The sequence below is a fragment of the Coregonus lavaretus genome (assembly GCF_964263955.1).
Source record: "Coregonus lavaretus genome assembly, chromosome: 21".
Taxonomy (NCBI): Eukaryota; Metazoa; Chordata; class Actinopteri; order Salmoniformes; family Salmonidae; genus Coregonus; species Coregonus lavaretus.
The window spans coordinates 39,146,960-39,164,768 of NC_140008.1; the positions used below are offsets into that span (position 1 = coordinate 39,146,960).

The 17,809-nt window shown below is 44.4% G+C and overlaps 1 protein-coding gene across 1 annotated transcript in view; it reads right to left on the reverse strand.

The window, feature by feature from the left end:
• LOC311149013 (rho GTPase-activating protein SYDE2-like) overlaps positions 1-17,809 on the reverse strand; it is a 95,569-nt gene that overhangs the window by 36,914 nt on the left and 40,846 nt on the right. The window contains exons 3-4 of the mRNA XM_084186084.1: positions 14,862-16,039; positions 10,072-10,198 (exon numbers count right to left, since the gene is read on the reverse strand). Of these exons, the coding sequence (XP_084042210.1) occupies positions 10,072-10,198; positions 14,862-16,039 (1,305 nt within the window). The remainder of the gene's footprint in view (positions 1-10,071; positions 10,199-14,861; positions 16,040-17,809) is intronic.

Consider the following 17,809-nt stretch of genomic DNA (forward strand, 5'->3'; position numbering starts at 1 on the left):
AGGTTCAAAGATGTTTTGGGGTTGTTTTGCTGCCTCTGGCACTGGGTGCCTTGACTGTGTGCAAGGCATCATGAAATCTGAGGATTACCAAAGGATTTTGGGTCGCAATGTAGGGCCCAGTGTCAGAAAGCTGGGTTTGCGTCCGAGATCATGGGTCTTCCAGCAGGACAATGACCCCAAACATACTTCAAAAAGCACCCAGAAATGGATGGCAACAAAGCGCTGGAGAGTTCTGAAGTGGCCAGCAATGAGTCCAGATCTTAATCCCATTGAACACCTGTGGAGAGATCTTAAAATTGCTGTTGGGAAAAGGCACCCATCCAATATGAGAGACCTGGAGCAGTTTGCAAAAGAAGAGTGGTCCAAAATTCCGGGTGAGAGGTGTAAGAAGCTTATTGATGGTTATAGGAAGCGACTGATTTCAGTTATTTTTTCCAAAGGGTGTGCAACTAAATATTAAGTTAAGGGTGCCAATCATTTTGTCCGGCCCATTTCTTGAGTTTTGTGTGAAATTATGTCAAATTTGCTTTTTTCCTGTTTTTTTTGTGTTATTCCAATACACACAAAGGAAATAAACATGTGCATAGCAAAACATGTGTAATTTCAATACTTTTCTGTGAGAAATACTTCATTTTCTGGAAAAATTTCAGGGGTGCCAACAATTTTGGCCATGACTGTATATTGAGGTGAGAGCATTGAAAATGCTTTTGGCGGTTGACCTGCTTCTGTTCTGTGGGTGGCACTGTGTGCTGTTTTGGAAGGATGGGTCCTGGCCTCTCGGGGGGCCTAGAGATCCGGGGTGATGGGGGTGATATACTGATCACTGGGATGACAACTCAACTTGGGATGGGGAGGGGCTTTAGCGGGGGGAATAGTGGAGAACAATTGGAGGGTTACTTAGTAGCAATGCAAATATCATGGTACAGCTGTATGGACACTCAATCACTATGGTACTTTTTATTGGTACATTTACAAACATATATTATGATAAATAGATTTGAAACTTGTATCTCATTATGGTAAGTGGTGAAATAAGTATAGCCAGTTATAATTGTAATGGCTTAGCAGATAATAACAAAAGAAGAACAATATTTACCTGGATCAAAGAGAAGGAATATAATATCTATTGTTTACAGGAAACTCATTCAACAATTCCAGATGAAGTTGTGTGGGAAAAGGACTGGGGGGGGAAATATACTTCACCTATGGGCAAAGAAACTCAAAAGGGGTGATGATATTAATTAACAGTAATTTGTCCAAACAGATCCGCAAGGTAGATGGATTATTTTAAATATGTTATTGGACCATAAACAGATATGGCCAATTAACCTTTATAGACCAAATAATGATAAAAAAAGTGTTGATAGGGGACAGAATGCGGTCGGACCATCATATAATTGGCATATACCATCATATAATTGGCATATTTTTTAAGCGGGGGGGGGCATGGGCAAGTTGCAGCGGAGGGTGCAGAGCTGGTGGCCGGGGTAGTGGTAGCCAGGTGGAAAGCATGGCCAGCCGTAGCAAAATGCTTGTTGAAATTCTTCGAAATGTATCGGTGGTGATAGTGTTTCCTAGCCTCAGTGCAGTGGGCAGCTGGGAGGTGGTGCTCTTATTCTCCATGGACTTTACAGTGTCCCAAAACTTTTTGGAGTTAGTGCTACAGGATGCAAATTTCTGTTTGAAAAAGCTAGCCTTTGCTTTCCTAACTGCTTGTGCATATTGGTTCCCAACTTCCATGAAAAGTTGCATATCGCGGGGGCTATTCGATGCTAATGCAGGACGCCACAGGATGTTTTCGTGTTGGTCAAGGGCAGTCAAGTATGAGGAGAACCAGGGGCTATATCTGTTCTTAGTTCTGAATTTTTTGAATGGGGCATGCTTATTTAAGATTGAGAGGAAAGCACTTTTAAAGAACAACCAGGCATCCTCTACTGACGGAATGAGATCGATACCCATCCAGGATACCTGGGCCAGGTCAATTAGGAAGGCCTGCTCGCTAAAGTGTTTTAGGGAGCGTTTGACAGTGATGAGGGGTGGTCGTTTGACCGCGGACCCGTTACAATAAGGCAGTGATCGCTGAGATCCTGGTTGAAGACAGTGGAGGTGTATTTAGAGGGTAAGTTAGTCAGGATGATATCTATGTGGGTGCCCATGTTTACGGATTTAGGGTTGTACCTGGTAGGTTCCTTGATCATTTGTGTGAGATTGAGGGCATATAGTTTGGACTGTAGGATGGCCGGGGAGTTACGCATATCCCAGTTTAGGTCACCAAGCAGTACGAACACTGAGCTGGGGGCTGAGGGGGGTCTGTAGCAAGCGGCAACAGTGAGAGACTTATTTCTGGAAAGGTGGATTTTTAGAAGTAGGAGCTCAAACTGTTTGGGCACAGACCTGGATAGTATGATAGAACTCTGCAGGCTATCTCTACAGTAGATTGCAACTCCACCCCCTTTGGCAGTTCTATCTAGATGGAAAATGTTGTAGTTGGGGATGGACATTTCTGAATTCAATACAGTTGAAGTCGGAAGTTTACATACACCTTAGCCAAATACATTTAAACTCAGTTTTTCACAATTCCTGACATTTAATCCTAGTAAAAATTCCCTGTTTTAGGTCAGTTAGGATCACCACTTTATTTAAAGACTGTGAAATGTCAGAATAATAGTAGAGAGAATGATTTATTTCAGCTTTTACTTCTTTCATCACATTCCCAGTGGGTCAGAAGTTTACATACACTCAATTAGTATTTGGTAGCATTGCCTTTAAATTGTTTAACTTATGTCAAACGTTTCAGGTAGCCTTCCACAAGCTTCCCACAATAAGTTGGGTGAATTTTGGCCCATTCCTCCTGACAGAGCTGGTGTAACTGAGTTAGGTTTGTAGGCCTCCTTGCTCGCACACACTAATTCAGTTCTGCCCACACATTTTCTATAGGATTGAGGTCAGGGCTTTGTGATGGCCACTCCAATACCTTGACTTTGTTGTCCTTAAGCCATTTTGCCACAACTTTGGAAGTATGCTTGGGGTCATTGTCCATTTGGAAGACCCATTTGCGACCCAGCTTTAACTTCCTGACTGATGTCTTGAGATGTTGCTGCAATATATCCACATAATCTTCCTTCCTCATGATGCCATCTATTTTGTGAAGTGCACCAGTCCCTCCTGTAGCAAAGCACCCCCACAGCATGATGCTGCCACCCCCGTGCTTCATGGTTGGGATGGTGTTCTTCGGTTTGCAAGCGTTCCCCTTTTTCCTCCAAACATAACGATGGTCATTAAGGCCAAACAGTTCTATTTTTATTTCATCAGACCAGAGGACATTTCTCCAAAAAGTACGATATTTGTCCCCATGTCAGTTGCAAACCGTACTCTGGCTTTTTTATGGCGGTTTTTGGACAAGCTGTTTTCAAAACTGCAATATTTACATTAATTCTGATTATTTCCAGGGTTACACAACACCCTGAAATATATGTAGATATCTTTGTTAGAAATAATACTACACTGAACGAAATAATAAACGCAACATGCAACAATTTCAAAGATTTACTGAGTTACAGTTTATATAAGGAAATCAAATGAAATAAATTCATTAGGCCCTGATTTGGGGATTTCACATGACTGGGAATACAGATATGGATCTGATGGTCACAGATACTTTAAAAAAGGTAGGGGCGTGGATCAGAAAACCAGTCAGTATCTGGTGTGACCAACATTTGCCTCATGCAGCGCGACACATCTCTTTCGCATAGAGTTGATCAGGCTGTTGATTGTGGCCTGTTGAATGTTGTCCCACTTCTCTTCAATGGCTGTGCGAAGATGCTGGATATTAGCGGGAACTGGAACACGCTGTCGTACACATCAATCCAGAGCATCCCAAACATGCTCAATGGGTGACATGTCTGGTGAGTATGCAGGCCATGGAAGAACTGGGACATTTCAGCTTCCAGGAATGGTGTACAGATCCTTGCGACATGGGGCTGTGTATTATCATGCTGAAACATGAGTTGATGGCGGTGGATTAATAGCACAATGGGCCTCCTGATCTCATCACGGTATCTCTGTGCATTCAAATTACCATTGAACATTTTTGATTGTGTTCATTGTCCGTAGATTATGTCTGCCCATACCATAACCCACCGCCACCATGGGACACTCTGTTCACAACATCGACATCAGCAAACCACTCGCCGACACAACACCATAAACGCTGTCTGCCATGTACAGTTGAAAATGGAATTAATCCGTGAAGCGCACACTTCTCCAGCGTGCCAGTGGCCATCAAAGGTGAGCATTTGCCCACTGAAGTCGGTTATGACGTCGAACTGCAGTCAGGTCTGGTGAGGACGACGAGCACACAGTTGAGCTGAGACGGATTCTGACACTTTGTACAGAAATTATTCAGTTGTGCAAACCCACAGTTTCATCAGCTGTCAGGGTGTCTGGTCTCAGACGATCTCGGAGGTGAAGAAGCCATATGTGGAGGGAAAGGGAGATAGCACCCCCACAGTTGTACAACTGAATGCATTCGACTGAAACATGTCTTCTGCATTTAACCCAACTCCTCTGAATCAGGGGCAGAACGACTGATTTTTACCTTGTCAGCTCGGGGATTCGATCCAGGAACCTTTCGGTTAGTGGCCCAACGCTCCTACCCGCCAGGTCCTGGGCTGGCGTGCTTACACATGGTCTGAGGTTGTGACGCCAGTTGGATGTACTGCCAAATTCTCTAAAACAACGTTGGAGGCGGCTTATGGTAGAGAAATGAACATTCATTTCTCTGGCAACAGCTCTGGTGGACATTCCTGCAGTCAGCATGCCAATTGCATGCTCCCTCAAAACTTGAGAAATCTGTGGCATTGTGGTGTGTGACAAAACTGCACATTTTAGAGTGGCCTTTTATTGTCCCCAGCACAAGGTGCACCTGTGTAATGATCATGCTGTTTAATCAGCTTCTTGATATGCTACACCTGTCAGGTGGATGGATTATCTTGGCAAAGGAGAAATACTCACTAACAGGGATGTAAACAAATTAGTGCACACAATTAGAGAAAAATAAGCTTTATGTGCGTATGGAACATTTCTGGGATCTTTTATTTCAGCTCATGAAACATGGGACCAACACTTTACATGTTGCATTTATATTGTATATTTTATATTGAGTGACGCTGAATGTAAAAAAAAATATTTACTTATCCCACTCTCCCCTATGCATTAATTAATCAATTATACAATCAACTTGACCAATCTAACTACATAACAACATTTACATTTTAGCAGACGATCTACAGGAGCAATTAGGTTTGAGTGCCTTGCTCAAGGGCACATCGACAGATTTTTTACCTAGTCGGCTCGGGGATTAGAACCAGCGACCTTTCGGTTACTGGCACAATGCTCTTAACCACTAAGCTACCTGCCACCCCAACATAATGGTAATTATTTATTTTAATGGTAAATCTCTATTGATAAACTGTGTAAATCAATATATAGCCTAGGCCTATTCATAATAAAGGTAAATTAATATTCGATAGGAGTGTGTGCACGCATTGAGTTATTGAGCTTGCTTTGGTGGATGAAAAACAATCTGTTTCCTTTCCATTTGGGAGTTATTTTATTGTACTGCTCAACAAAATGTGCATAGAAAAATCAATCTTTTCATTCATAAAAGTGCTCGCTGTCTCTTTAAGACCTAATGATGTTTTTCACATACACAGTGAGAGAGAAAGGACAGCCTTGACTGAGGCGAGGAAGACGAAGTGAATGAATAAAGTTTTTGGCAATGACTGTAGGACTGTTTTAGTGACAATCAGCTTTGAAATCAGCAGAATTTGCGTTATGGTTCGCATATTATCACAAACAAAGTACTAGTGAATTGATGTTAGCTTCAGCTGTAAGCTAGCAAGGAAAGTTAACCCATAAAGCCGGAAGTGTTCTAGTATTGAAAAAGTACTGACGTTTTGTATACTGTGCAACACTAATGCGTGTGTGTGTGTCTGTGAGAGAGAGAGTGTGAGTAAGTGTGTGTGTGTGTAGTGACCCAGAGCAGAGAGACCGCAGCCATTATGTGTGGGGTAAATAATTAGCCTGCTATGACTCTGCCGTTGGAGTACCTTAACCCCTGTTGGGGCCTGACACACACACTCACACAAGGCAAGGTCAGGCTCACGGGTGAACAGGTGGCCTTGCTCTGCAGTTGTTACCCTTATTTTCACAGCCTGTCTGACAGGCAACAAACACACCATGGAGAGGAGGACTGTTGTTCTGGGAAGGTGTTTTGGTTTTTCAGGGAAGTTGTTTTGGGATTTTACTGGAAGGTGCCAGTAATTAGCTTTGAATTGCTTGAGAAATGTTTTTTTTGGTCAAAAATGTAATCACTGACAGGCATCTCTCAACATAGATCGGCCCTACATTCTGTACAACTGAAACAGTAGAGTAGACTTTTGCAGAATCTCTATAGAAATATAAGGAAACACTATAACATCCATACACTACAAGACCCATACTGCAATGGGGGCAATGCTCCAAAACCTTTGAACTCTTGATCAAACAAAACTACAGGTCACTGCTGCCGTCGGTCGGTGCCGCCCTAAAGGAACAAATGAAGGGTTTGTTCTCCCCTACCAACACTACAACTAGGACAGGGGGTAGGGGATGCTGCCTTCCCTTGCCCTGCCCAGTCCTTGTGTTGCCTCCAGGTTATGCCAGCTGCTCTCTCTGACACCCACCCACCCACTCACACAGGGCCAGGGCTGTAGGTCTTTGTATGGCGGGCCGACCGCCTCCCTCGTCTGCTCCCTGCCTCCTGGTGGTACAGAGCTCAGCTAATCCACCATGCATGAGTGAGCCAAATACCATCTGTATTTGTTCGGCAACAAAGGGGGCACTTGTTAATGACTTTCCGTGTCTTCACTGCATGGGGAGGGGAGGACTGGAGTGGAAGGGCAGAGGGAGGAGGGAAGTGGACTGGCAGTATGAAAAATAATTCAAGTCAGCTAGCTGAGCTACAAACTGGGGTCTGTATCCATGATAACAAACTAGGGTTGCAAAACAAGGTAATCTATAGCAATCTATGGTAACTTTGGTAATTTATACTTTAATAAAATATATATATTCATATATAGTGTAAATGTTTTATATCTGTGTCCATATTGTCCATGAGTTTCTAGTAGATAGACCATATTGTTTAAGAGACAATAGCCTAATTAATGAAAAAAGCATCTAATCAACAATGGCATTATTTTCTATTAACTCTGCAACTCTTCCAACTATTGACCTTTTCTCACAACTGCCACCAGTTTGGTGTCAATATTTACAACAAAGACATATTGACACTGTAAATTAAATAAAAGTGTGTAAAAAATATATATAAAGGATATTTTATGTTGAAACCCTCATATTAAACACCAATGGTATTCACTAACTTAATGGTTTATATTTAGGATAATATTTTACAGCTTTGTCATTCTATTTTTTATTTTAAAATCATCTTATTTAATTATTTTATATATTTTGCATGTAATAAGGCCACATAGAGGGCCAGAGATAATTACAGACACCTGTGATAATCTGAAGTACCCAAAAAGGCCACTAGATGTCATGTGATAAAAGTCCTTGAAAAATACCCAAATTCTGGTAGTTTACAGGTAAACACAGATAGTTAGCAGTAATATAATACCCTCCCTTTGCAACCCTATAACAAACTAACAAGAGAAAAAGGAGTCTCTGCACACTTAAATCAGATGACATTTTTAGTTGCTACGCTTTCGGTTTCTTCGTTGGAGCAACTAGCAGCTCAAAACATTGGCTTACCTTTCACTGTTCTGTTCCATTTAGAATACATTAGTGAGGCTTCTTGTTGGCTTCCTGCCAAGCAGAAAGTTGCTAGACAGGGCTGATAAGGCTATCCTCGCAGATAGCTACATTAGCTACTACATTTACATTTTAGTCATTTAGCAGACGCTCTTATCCGGAGCACTTAGTGAGTGCATTCATTATTTCGTTTTTTGTTTTTTGTTTCATACTGGCCCCCCGTGGGAATCGAACCCACAACCCTGCCGTTGCAAACGCCATGCTCTACCAACTGAGCTACATCCCTACTAGGTGGAGTAACATTCTCTACTAGGTGGAGTAACAACATCAGTTAAAGCTACAATGATCCTTGTACAGTCTCCTAGCTGTGTTACATAGGCTAGAAATAAATTATACTTCAAGAAGAACTTAAAAATGGCAGATGCTGTGACTGACCCAGTAGGCCTCTCAACGGCCTCCCTTGGTTAAGCATTACGTATTCTACAAGCAGGACCAGAGGAGTCAGAGGTAATGCCTGCCCGGTGGACTGAAACACACAACCGTGACTAAAAGTAAAATTAGCAGCTTGTCCCTCCATCTGTGCTCCTGTCTAAAGGAGCTGGGGACTGGAGGGTGGGTCTGGGTATACTGGGTCCTGCCAAAGCCTCCCAGCCCTGGAGGAATGTCCCTTAGTCAAAGGGGGCTAAGAGAGAGAGAGCGCTTCTGCCCCCCTCCATCGCCCTCCCTGATCTAAGCCACATCCCAGATGTTAACACAGACTCTGATTCAATTACAGTACAGATCTGCAAAGTCTAGACTGCTGTTGTCATCCATGTTAACCTACATAAAACTTCTGAATGTACATGGCAAAAACTTTTCAATGGGGGTAAACTGAAAGTGCTGTTGTACCTAAAATGCTGTATCGCAAGGAAAATCTAACCCCAGAAATTCTGCTGATACAAAAACAGCGTTGGCTAAATCAATTCAGTTAATTTATGTCAGCTACTGTTCTATATTCAGAGCATGACAATCATGATGAGGCTGTTTTATAGAGTTAGTTACTTTGTCTGGGATCATGGTTTGAAACAAAGGAAGGCCAGGCAGTGCACATGTTTTGCACACTTTGGATTTAACTTTGACTTGGGCTAATCCATTTCACTACCTCTGCTTTTTAAATTAGCCACGGAACAAGCCAGCCGTCGCTGACTCCTCTTAGATCATACGTTTGGCATGCTTATTAGCTAGCCTCTCTCTGGCTGGCCTGACTCCACTCAAACCACCAACCCCCATAACCTCTATCTACCACCGCTCTCAGCCCAGCCCAACCCAGCCTAACCCAGCCCTGCCCAGCCCAGGACAACCACCCATCCTCTCTCTCCCTCTCTCCCTCTCTCTCCCTCAGCCCATCTGCAACAGCCGCTCGCTCGGCATAGGAAATTTAGGCAGCAAGCAAAAACCAACAATCCACGCTGGTGTTGGCCCTTTTTTTATAACCCGCTCAACTGTTAACTGTGTTCTTTGCTCTGCCATGCAAATTGGTTTAGATCAAAGCTGGCATCATACGAGGACGCCTATATGGGCCTCTTCCCAAAACCAACAGTAGCTCCCACAATGCAGAGGGCTTCCATGGTCTTTCTCTTTTTCGGTGGGAGAAATCCATGAGCAAGTATTTTTCTCTTAACTGTCTATTCCCAGAATCCGTATTCATTGGTTGACTGAAGATGACATGGCAGGCAGACTCTAGAAGTGAACAGATAATTGGTGTTGGTTAATTTAGCCATTTTGATCAGGCTAATATCCTTCTGCAGGGGAAAGGGGAACATTGGACAGTCCCCACGTGTTCAGGCAGAACAGACACAAATATTTAGCCAGTGAAATAGATTGTCCTAGTTTGTCACTGACCTCTTCTCGTGTAGATAATGGCAAACCTGTGTGTTTTTGTGTGTGTGTGTGTGTGTGTGTGTGTGTGTGTGTGTGTACCGGAGGTGGTCAGAGAGAGTTGCGTGTCTGAACCTGGAAGAGAGGAATGAAGGAATGACCTAAAAGCACGTTGGCTGGATGGTTGGTTGGTTGGTTCGTGTGAGGGCCCTCCCCTCAGGCACACTCACATACTGGTGGTATGCTGACTGGAATGTTTTTACTACATACACACACACACACACACACACACACACACACACAAACGCACAGACTCGTGTGACGTGTATTTGTCACACACACAGCAAGGGTTTTAACAGATGTTAGGGGACAGAGGTTCTGATGCGGTTGGCAGTGTAATGTTACCTGTGATGACGTTGATGTCAGGGTAGGTGTTTTCACAGAGCTCCACTCCCAGGCTGTCCCTCTCAAAGGCCTCCCGCAGCTCCTTCTTTACTGCTGCTGAGCCACACAGACGGTAGAGGCCCACAACCTGCAGAAACACACACAACCAGGTTGAATACATACGCACACACATACAACATGCAAAAACACACACCTAGGTTAAATACTTTCCCAAATACTACCTGGTCATTCACAACCCATTCACCCACATACACAATCCATGTCTCAATTATCTCAAGGCTTATAAATCCTTATGTTACCTGTCCCTCCCCTTCATCTACACTGATTGAAGTGGATTTAACAAATGACATCAATAAGGGATCATAGTTTTCGCCTGGATTCACCTGGTCAGTCTATGTCATGGAAAGAGCAGGTGTGGAGTAATGTTTGGTACACTCAGTGTATATTCAGTATGACATTCATTTGAGCATTATAATATGATTACAACCCAAAAGTAATGTCAAATGCACTCATAACTTAACTATGACAGCAATATATTTAGACTACTTCACGTTTGTCTGGGCTTGCTATCAGTAGCCAGCCAGCAGCCCTGGGCGGAGCATTTCACCCTGGGAGTTGAAATGCACTCTGGGAATCGTAGTATGCTGTGTAAAATCCATTGTATTTCTATGGTGTGTAGACTATATTGCAATATAGAAGCTTCAGAAATTAGCTTCAAAGTGTGTTTTCTTTATGTTGTTTTGGAACTAAACTACACTGCTCAAAAAAATAAAGGGAACTCTTAAACAACACAATGTAACTCCAAGGCAATCACACTTCTGTGAAATCAAACTGTCCACTCAGGAAGCAACACTGATTGACAATAAATTTCACATGCTGTTGTGCAAATGGAATATACAACAGGTGGAAATTATAGGCAATTAGCAAGACACCCCCAATAAAGAAGTAGTTCTGCAGGTGGTGACCACAGACCACTTCTCAGTTCCTATGCTTCCTGGCTGATGTTTTGGTCACTTTTGAATGCTGGCAGTGCTTTCACTCTAGTGGTAGCATGAGACGGAGTCTACAACCCACACAAGTGGCTCAGGTAGTGCAGCTCATCCAGGATGGCACATCAATGCGAGCTGTGGTAAGAAGGTTTGCTGTGTCTGTCAGCGTAGTGTCCAGAGCATGGAGGCGCTACCAGGAGACAGTCCAGTATATCAGGAGACGTGGAGGAGGCGGTAGGAGGGCAACTACCCAGCAGCAGGACTGCTACCTCCGCCTTTGTGCAAGAAGGAGCAGGAGGAGCACTGCCAGAGCCCTGCAAAATGACCTCCAGCAGGCCACAAATGTGCATGTGTCTGCTCAAACGGTCAGAAACAGACTCCATGAGGGAGGTATGAGGGCCCGACGTCCACAGGTAGGGGTTGTGCTTACAGCCCAACACCGTGCAGGACGTTTGGCATTTGCCAGAGAACACCAAGATTGTCAAATTCGCCACTGGCGCCCTGTGCTCTTCACAGATGAAAGCAGGTTCACACTGAGCACATGTGACAGACGTGACAGAGTCTGGAGACGCCGTGAAGAACGTTCTGCTGCCTGCAACATCCTCCAGCATGACCGGTTTGGCGGTGGGTCAGTCATGGTGTGGGGTGGCATTTCTTTGGGGGGCCGCACAGCCCTCCATGTGCTCGCCAGAGGTAGCCTGACTGCCATTAGGTACCGAGATGAGATCCTCAGACCCCTTGTGAGACCATATGCTGGTGTGGTTGGCCCTGGGTTCCTCCTAATGCAAGACAATGCTAGACCTCATGTGGAGGAGTGTGTCAGCAGTTCCTGCAAGAGGAAGGCATTGATGCTATGGACTGGCCCGCCTGTTCCCCAGAACTGTATCCAATTGAGCACATCTGGGACATCATGTCTCGCTCCATCCACCAACGCCACGTTGCACCACAGACTGTCCAGGAGTTGGCGGATGCTTTAGTCCAGGTCTGGGAGGAGATCCCTCAGGAGACCATCCGCCACCTCATCAGGAGCATGCCCAGGCGTTGTAGGGAGGTCATACAGGCACGTGGAGGCCACACACACTACTGAGCCTCATTTTGACTTGTGTTAAGGACATTACATCAAAGTTGGATCAGCCTGTAGTGTGGTTTTCTACTTTAGTTTTGAGGGTGACTCCAAATCCAGACCTCCATGGGTTGATACATTTGATTTCCATTGATACTTTTTGTGTGATTTTGTTGTCAGCACATTCAACTATGTAAAGACAAAAGTATTTAATAAGATTATTTCATTCATTCAGATCTATGATGTGTTGTTTAAGTGTTCCCTTTATTTTTTTGAGCAGTGTATATAGTTTAAATGAGTAATGAATCATAGGTCTAATGATTGTCATTTTCCCAATATTGTGGCCACAGATGAGCAAATTAACCTTGATATGTATATAATTACATTTCTAAATTTTTTTAGATGTAATTGTACAATTATTTGTATGCTCTGAGTCTCAGATATGGTTTTGCATAAGGAAAACTGGAGATGTTCTTCTGTTATTTTATATGGTGTTTAATTTTTGAAAGAAATTGAATATAGAATATAATATATTCTATTTGTTATTTTAGTTCTACCAGTTATCAACATATTGTTTAATGTTTAAAAAAAGAAAGCCCAGTGGTTATTCTGTGACTTTAGATAATCCGTTTTTTTTGTGTTTTTTTTGCTTTGGTATCGTTTTGGTATTGAGTAATGTTTCAGTATCGAGTATCGTGATACTAAACCTGGTATCGGTATCGAAGTAAAAATTCTGGTATCGTGACAACACTAAACTGGATACAGTATCTATAGTTTTTTTCAGGCCTACAGGCTCCAACCACACGTCTACACAGGCTACTAGCCACACTGTTTGTGACTGAGATCTCTCTGTTCTATCTAGCATTTCTAAACCTCACTCCTTCACACTAGAGGCAGATTAGGCAGGGATTTAGCTTTGTGCAAAAGTAAACAGAAGTCACTGGGCACAATGAACAACAAGTCCATTGAGAGAAAGCTCTTCCTTTAGTTTAGGGTAAGTAGAAGCTCTGAGGAGAGAGCAGAGCAGAAGCAGGCGGTGGTGTGACAGCTGGTAGTGAAGAGGCCTTGGCCTTATCTACTGCACTGCTGAGCAACACACACACACACACCAATAGGAAATAATGGTCTGTCCTCGCCTTAATTAGAAACAACAGAATGGTTTCCTGTGGTGAGTCAGGGACTTCCTGAATGAGCGAGCATGCACACACACACACACACACAGACACAAACAGTGCCTTGTTGGACCCCTAACTAAGCCGATCAGTAGGGATGGGGATCTTGACAGGTTGCAAAAAGATGGTTGCACCTGCACCATTCACAGACTTCTGACCCCTCGTAGCTTCTAGCAAAACAATGCAAGCACTACAATTCACAAAATCGTATTTTATACTTTGCCAACTGACTTTTTACTTGAGAGAAAACAACTAGTGCAGCTGATATCTGGTATCTGGTAAAGATACTGTGCTTTCTTAAAGGCATCTGACTCTACCAAACACAAAAAAAACGCATTATAGCATTCACACACACATTACTCGCTTCTGTGAAACCAATCTGCAGTCTTTTCAGAACAGCCACAATCATCCCCCAAGTGCCTTAAAAGCTTCAGAGCCCCTCGGGCCATGCATTTGTGGAGACACTGAAACGAGAGTAGTCTCCATCTAGGGATACACATAATTATTTCTAAAGACATGCTATGCTGTGTGTCTGGCTCTCTCTGCATGCCTCAGTAACACGTCCTATGAATTCCTGTGTAATCTGGTGTAGCTTCCCTCCTAACCCCTCTCAGCCTGGGCCCCTGGGGGACCACAGGGTGAAGATGGCTCCAAACTGCATCTAGTGATACATAGTCATATCCCCTTACACTAGCTCTACTATGTCTCTGACGTATGTTTGTCTCTTTAAACAACAGAGAAAGAGAACATGAGAGATAAATGGAGAGAGCATGGAGAGAGTGAGAGAAGGAAAGGGGGAGAGAAAAATAAATGGAGGCGTACAAAGAAAACACAGCTAATAAATGAACTTGGCCAGTGGCTAAAACCATAAGCACATAGAAAACTGACTGGCCCAAATGCACAGCCACCCCAGTTAGGGACAGTCCCATGGCATGCTCAGTGTCTAAGCCAGACAGCCCCTTCAGAGTAACACTGATAAACGTCCTCAGCCAGACACTTTTACTGCTGGGTGGCATCTCAACTAATAAAAAATAAAAAAACCTGGAGTCTCTCTCCTTTGGCACTGGGCTTCAAAGAAGAAGAGGGGAAGAGGAGGTAGAGGGCAGTTCTCATATGGCACATCTGCAGCCAGCCGCCCAATACCCCTGCTGCACGTCTCGCCCTGTTCCATCTCTCTCTCTCTCTCTTTCTCTCTCTCTCCCTCTCTTTCTGCATCACACAAAAGGCCACTTGCCAGATGAAAAAAAGAAGGCCTGTTATGTGATGTATGGTGTCTAATGTCTACCACTCAACTAGCATCATCCAGAACTCGCCTCTGGACATGTTCCTCTCTCACAGAATGCTGAGTAACCAGGCCACTCACTCAGCTTGATGGGTGTCGCAATATAATAGCACTGTACCGGCTATTCATTGCCAAAATTGGTAGTTGGCTAACTAAGAAAGTCCAAGGTCTATATCAGGGTTCCCTGAAAGTCCAATGCCCGTGGGCTGAATTTTCATTGTTGGACATAAAAGGCTGTAAAAACATTTAAACTTTCAACAGTAACACTCATGAACTGAACTCACCTGGCAGCCTCTCGTCTCGATCTCCGTGATGCACTTCTCGATGAGCAGGGGCAGCATAAGTCCCGTGTTTTCCCTCTCCACCACCCTCCAGGCCTCCACCCCAAACATCTGTGGCTCCCGGTCCCCATTGTAGCCTCTATCCAGGGAGTTCTGCCACTGCTCCATCAGGTTCAGCTTCACGTAGATCAGGCCTCGAGGCTCCAGCTTCACCGCCAGCTGATGACTCCTGGTCACCCTGAAGAGTGCCGGTAACACCACTGTGCCGTGACAGCACACCCGGTTCTTCTTGGGTGTGGGGTCCCAGCTGAACACCACTAGCTTCAGGTGCTGAGCATTCTCCAGCTCAATATTGAAGGTGTGGTCCATATCTAGGAAGGTGGTCCGGCAGGTGAGCAGGGCAGTGCGCGCCTTGTTGACCGAGTCCACCTGGATGGCACAGTAGACGTCTCGGGAGTCGAAACGTGGTGGCTTGAGGTCCTCGGCGCCGTAGAAGTGCAGGCTCATCAGGCCCGAGATGTATTGGGTGCACTTGGGCTGTTCTGTGAAGGCGTAGTGGCGGAACGCGTCAATGTCTAGTTCTGTGCCGTGCAGCTTGGGGTTGCCACCTCCTACTGTTACTCCTCCAGCTCCTGTTTTCTCTCCTCCTCCAATGGCTGGGTCTTTCTCCTTCCCATTGCCTCCCTTGCCCTCTGAGGACCCGTGCTTCCCAGACTTGGCCACCAGTTCTGGAGAGTCCCCGTCACTGAGGTAGCCCCCCTTGCTAGCCGACTTGGAGGTCCCGCTGCCCTTCTTCTTGCTGTAGCTTTGTTGCGTCGACACACTGCTGTCCAGGTGATACCTCGAGATCACATTATGGCTAGCCGCCGCCCCCTGCCCGCCCCCTGGGGACAACCTGGGAGGAGCCAGGCCTGGTTCTGACACACTATTGGTTTTGGGACACTGGGTCCTTGTCTCTGAGTGGCTGCTCGCGCTGGCTCCGTTGCAGCTGCTGTTGTTGTTGTTGCTAGGGGTCCCTTTGATGCTGAGCTTGCGGCTGAGTTCCGGAAGCTTCTTCATTTTCATGGAGAGTTTCCTGACGGTGCGTGGGGACTTGATCTTGTTGAGGGAGCTTCCCTTTTTGGCAGGGTTGGGGCTGGAGGGCGGCGAGAAGCCAGGGATGGCCAGGTCAGGGGCTTCTGCTGCAGGGAAACAACCAGGACAGAGAGAGGGGTAGAGATCATGTTAAACTCATAGACGTCACCAGAGAAAATACACCAAGATAATAGACACAACACTCAACCTCGAGACACTAAAGAAGGGAACTGGAAAGATTTCTAGCCATGTACTTACTGTATATGTCAGTTTTTAGCTTATCACTTTTTTAGCAAAGATGAGACACCTGACAGTTAGACAGGGGTTGAAATGAGACTAATATGGGACTAAATTCAATCGCTTTGCACCGTTGGCAACCGCTTGCATGCCAGACCAGACCATGACAAACTTCACCATTGAAAAAATAGGTCAGCCCTTAGCTAAGAATGAACTCTAGTGATGTGGTTAATTGAATTAAATGCTGGGGAAATTCAAATTAGCAAAGGTGCAAGCTAGCTACGTCTGAAAAAACTTCTACACAAAGAGGAATGCTTCACAGCTCAGGGCTAACATTACTGAAGGGAGTCCATTACTCTAGCTGTAAACATATCCATTAAATGGGTATAGATACTGTACGTGTGGTATGCATTTATAAGTTGCCTAACAGGAATATGAAATTGCAATCAGGTATGTTAGTCAGATCCAGGACAGAAGCTCTGTGGCCAGAGTGAGAGTCTAGTAGAAAGAAAGCCTCTGAAGTGGGACTGTCACTGGCCTTCAGCGCGCTCTGCCTGCTTCCTTCAATCCATCCAGTCATACAAACTCTGTTTCTACAACAACAACCCCTCTTGACAAATACAATTCTATTATTTTGTTTCAGTAGAAGTTCGTCAGGTTAAAATAATCCATCTGGTCCAGCAGCCAGCGCTGAGCAGGGTGTACAGAGAGGACATGGACAGGGGAACTCTCACCCCTCAGCCTCAAGCCGGGCTAGCTACAGTTTAGATCAGGGATGGGCAACTTTGAAGCAAGTTTGCTGCAATTCTACACATTTTGCCATAGGGTGGAGAGAAATGTTTGCAGTTTTTAATATGATATCTGAGTGAGAGTGACTAACAAAATCAATGGGGTAATTTGATAACAAGTTTAGATAGCTGGCCGCTAAACTAACTTAGCAATCTAATAAATGTTAACTGACTGACTATTGGTGACTGACATAACAAAAGAGAAAAACTGCTGATGCACAACCACATTTGGAAATGGCACCTTGTGTATTCTATTATTCTACTTCTTCTTCTATGGTATATTGGCGATCACACAATTTAATGTGCATCCCGCTACCTACTATGCGGGATGGAAACAGGATTCCCAAAAAAACGGAACTTCCAAAAAATGACCATAAAATAAAGAAATCAAAGAAATCAAACTCATCTGTTAAAAATAAATAAAACAGATCTGATCCCTACACAGGCTCAAGGGGAACCTGGGAGGGCGGGTCTTCCGGCGCCAGTACCCCTTGCAAGTCTTTCGATGTAAAATCCTTGAGTCCCAAAAACGTTTCTGCTGCAGCCACAGTAATATCTAGTTTCTTCAACTTTTTTGAGACTTGTGCTGTACAGTTTATAACTGTGGCAATGAACGCAACAGAATCCACCTTTTAACACACAGGGTATCTTTTGTCTGGCAGCAAACATTTACTACAGGCTGTGGTGTATCCAATTCTACTATTCTAACTCATCAGTAAGTTCAGACCCTGACTGAGTTCCTGGGGGGGGGGGGGGGATTGATCCGAGGGCCTTCAAAAGGAAAGGAGAGGGAGAGTAAAAGAGAGGCAAGATAAAGTAGAAAAGAGCGATAGAGCGAGAGAGGGAATAGGA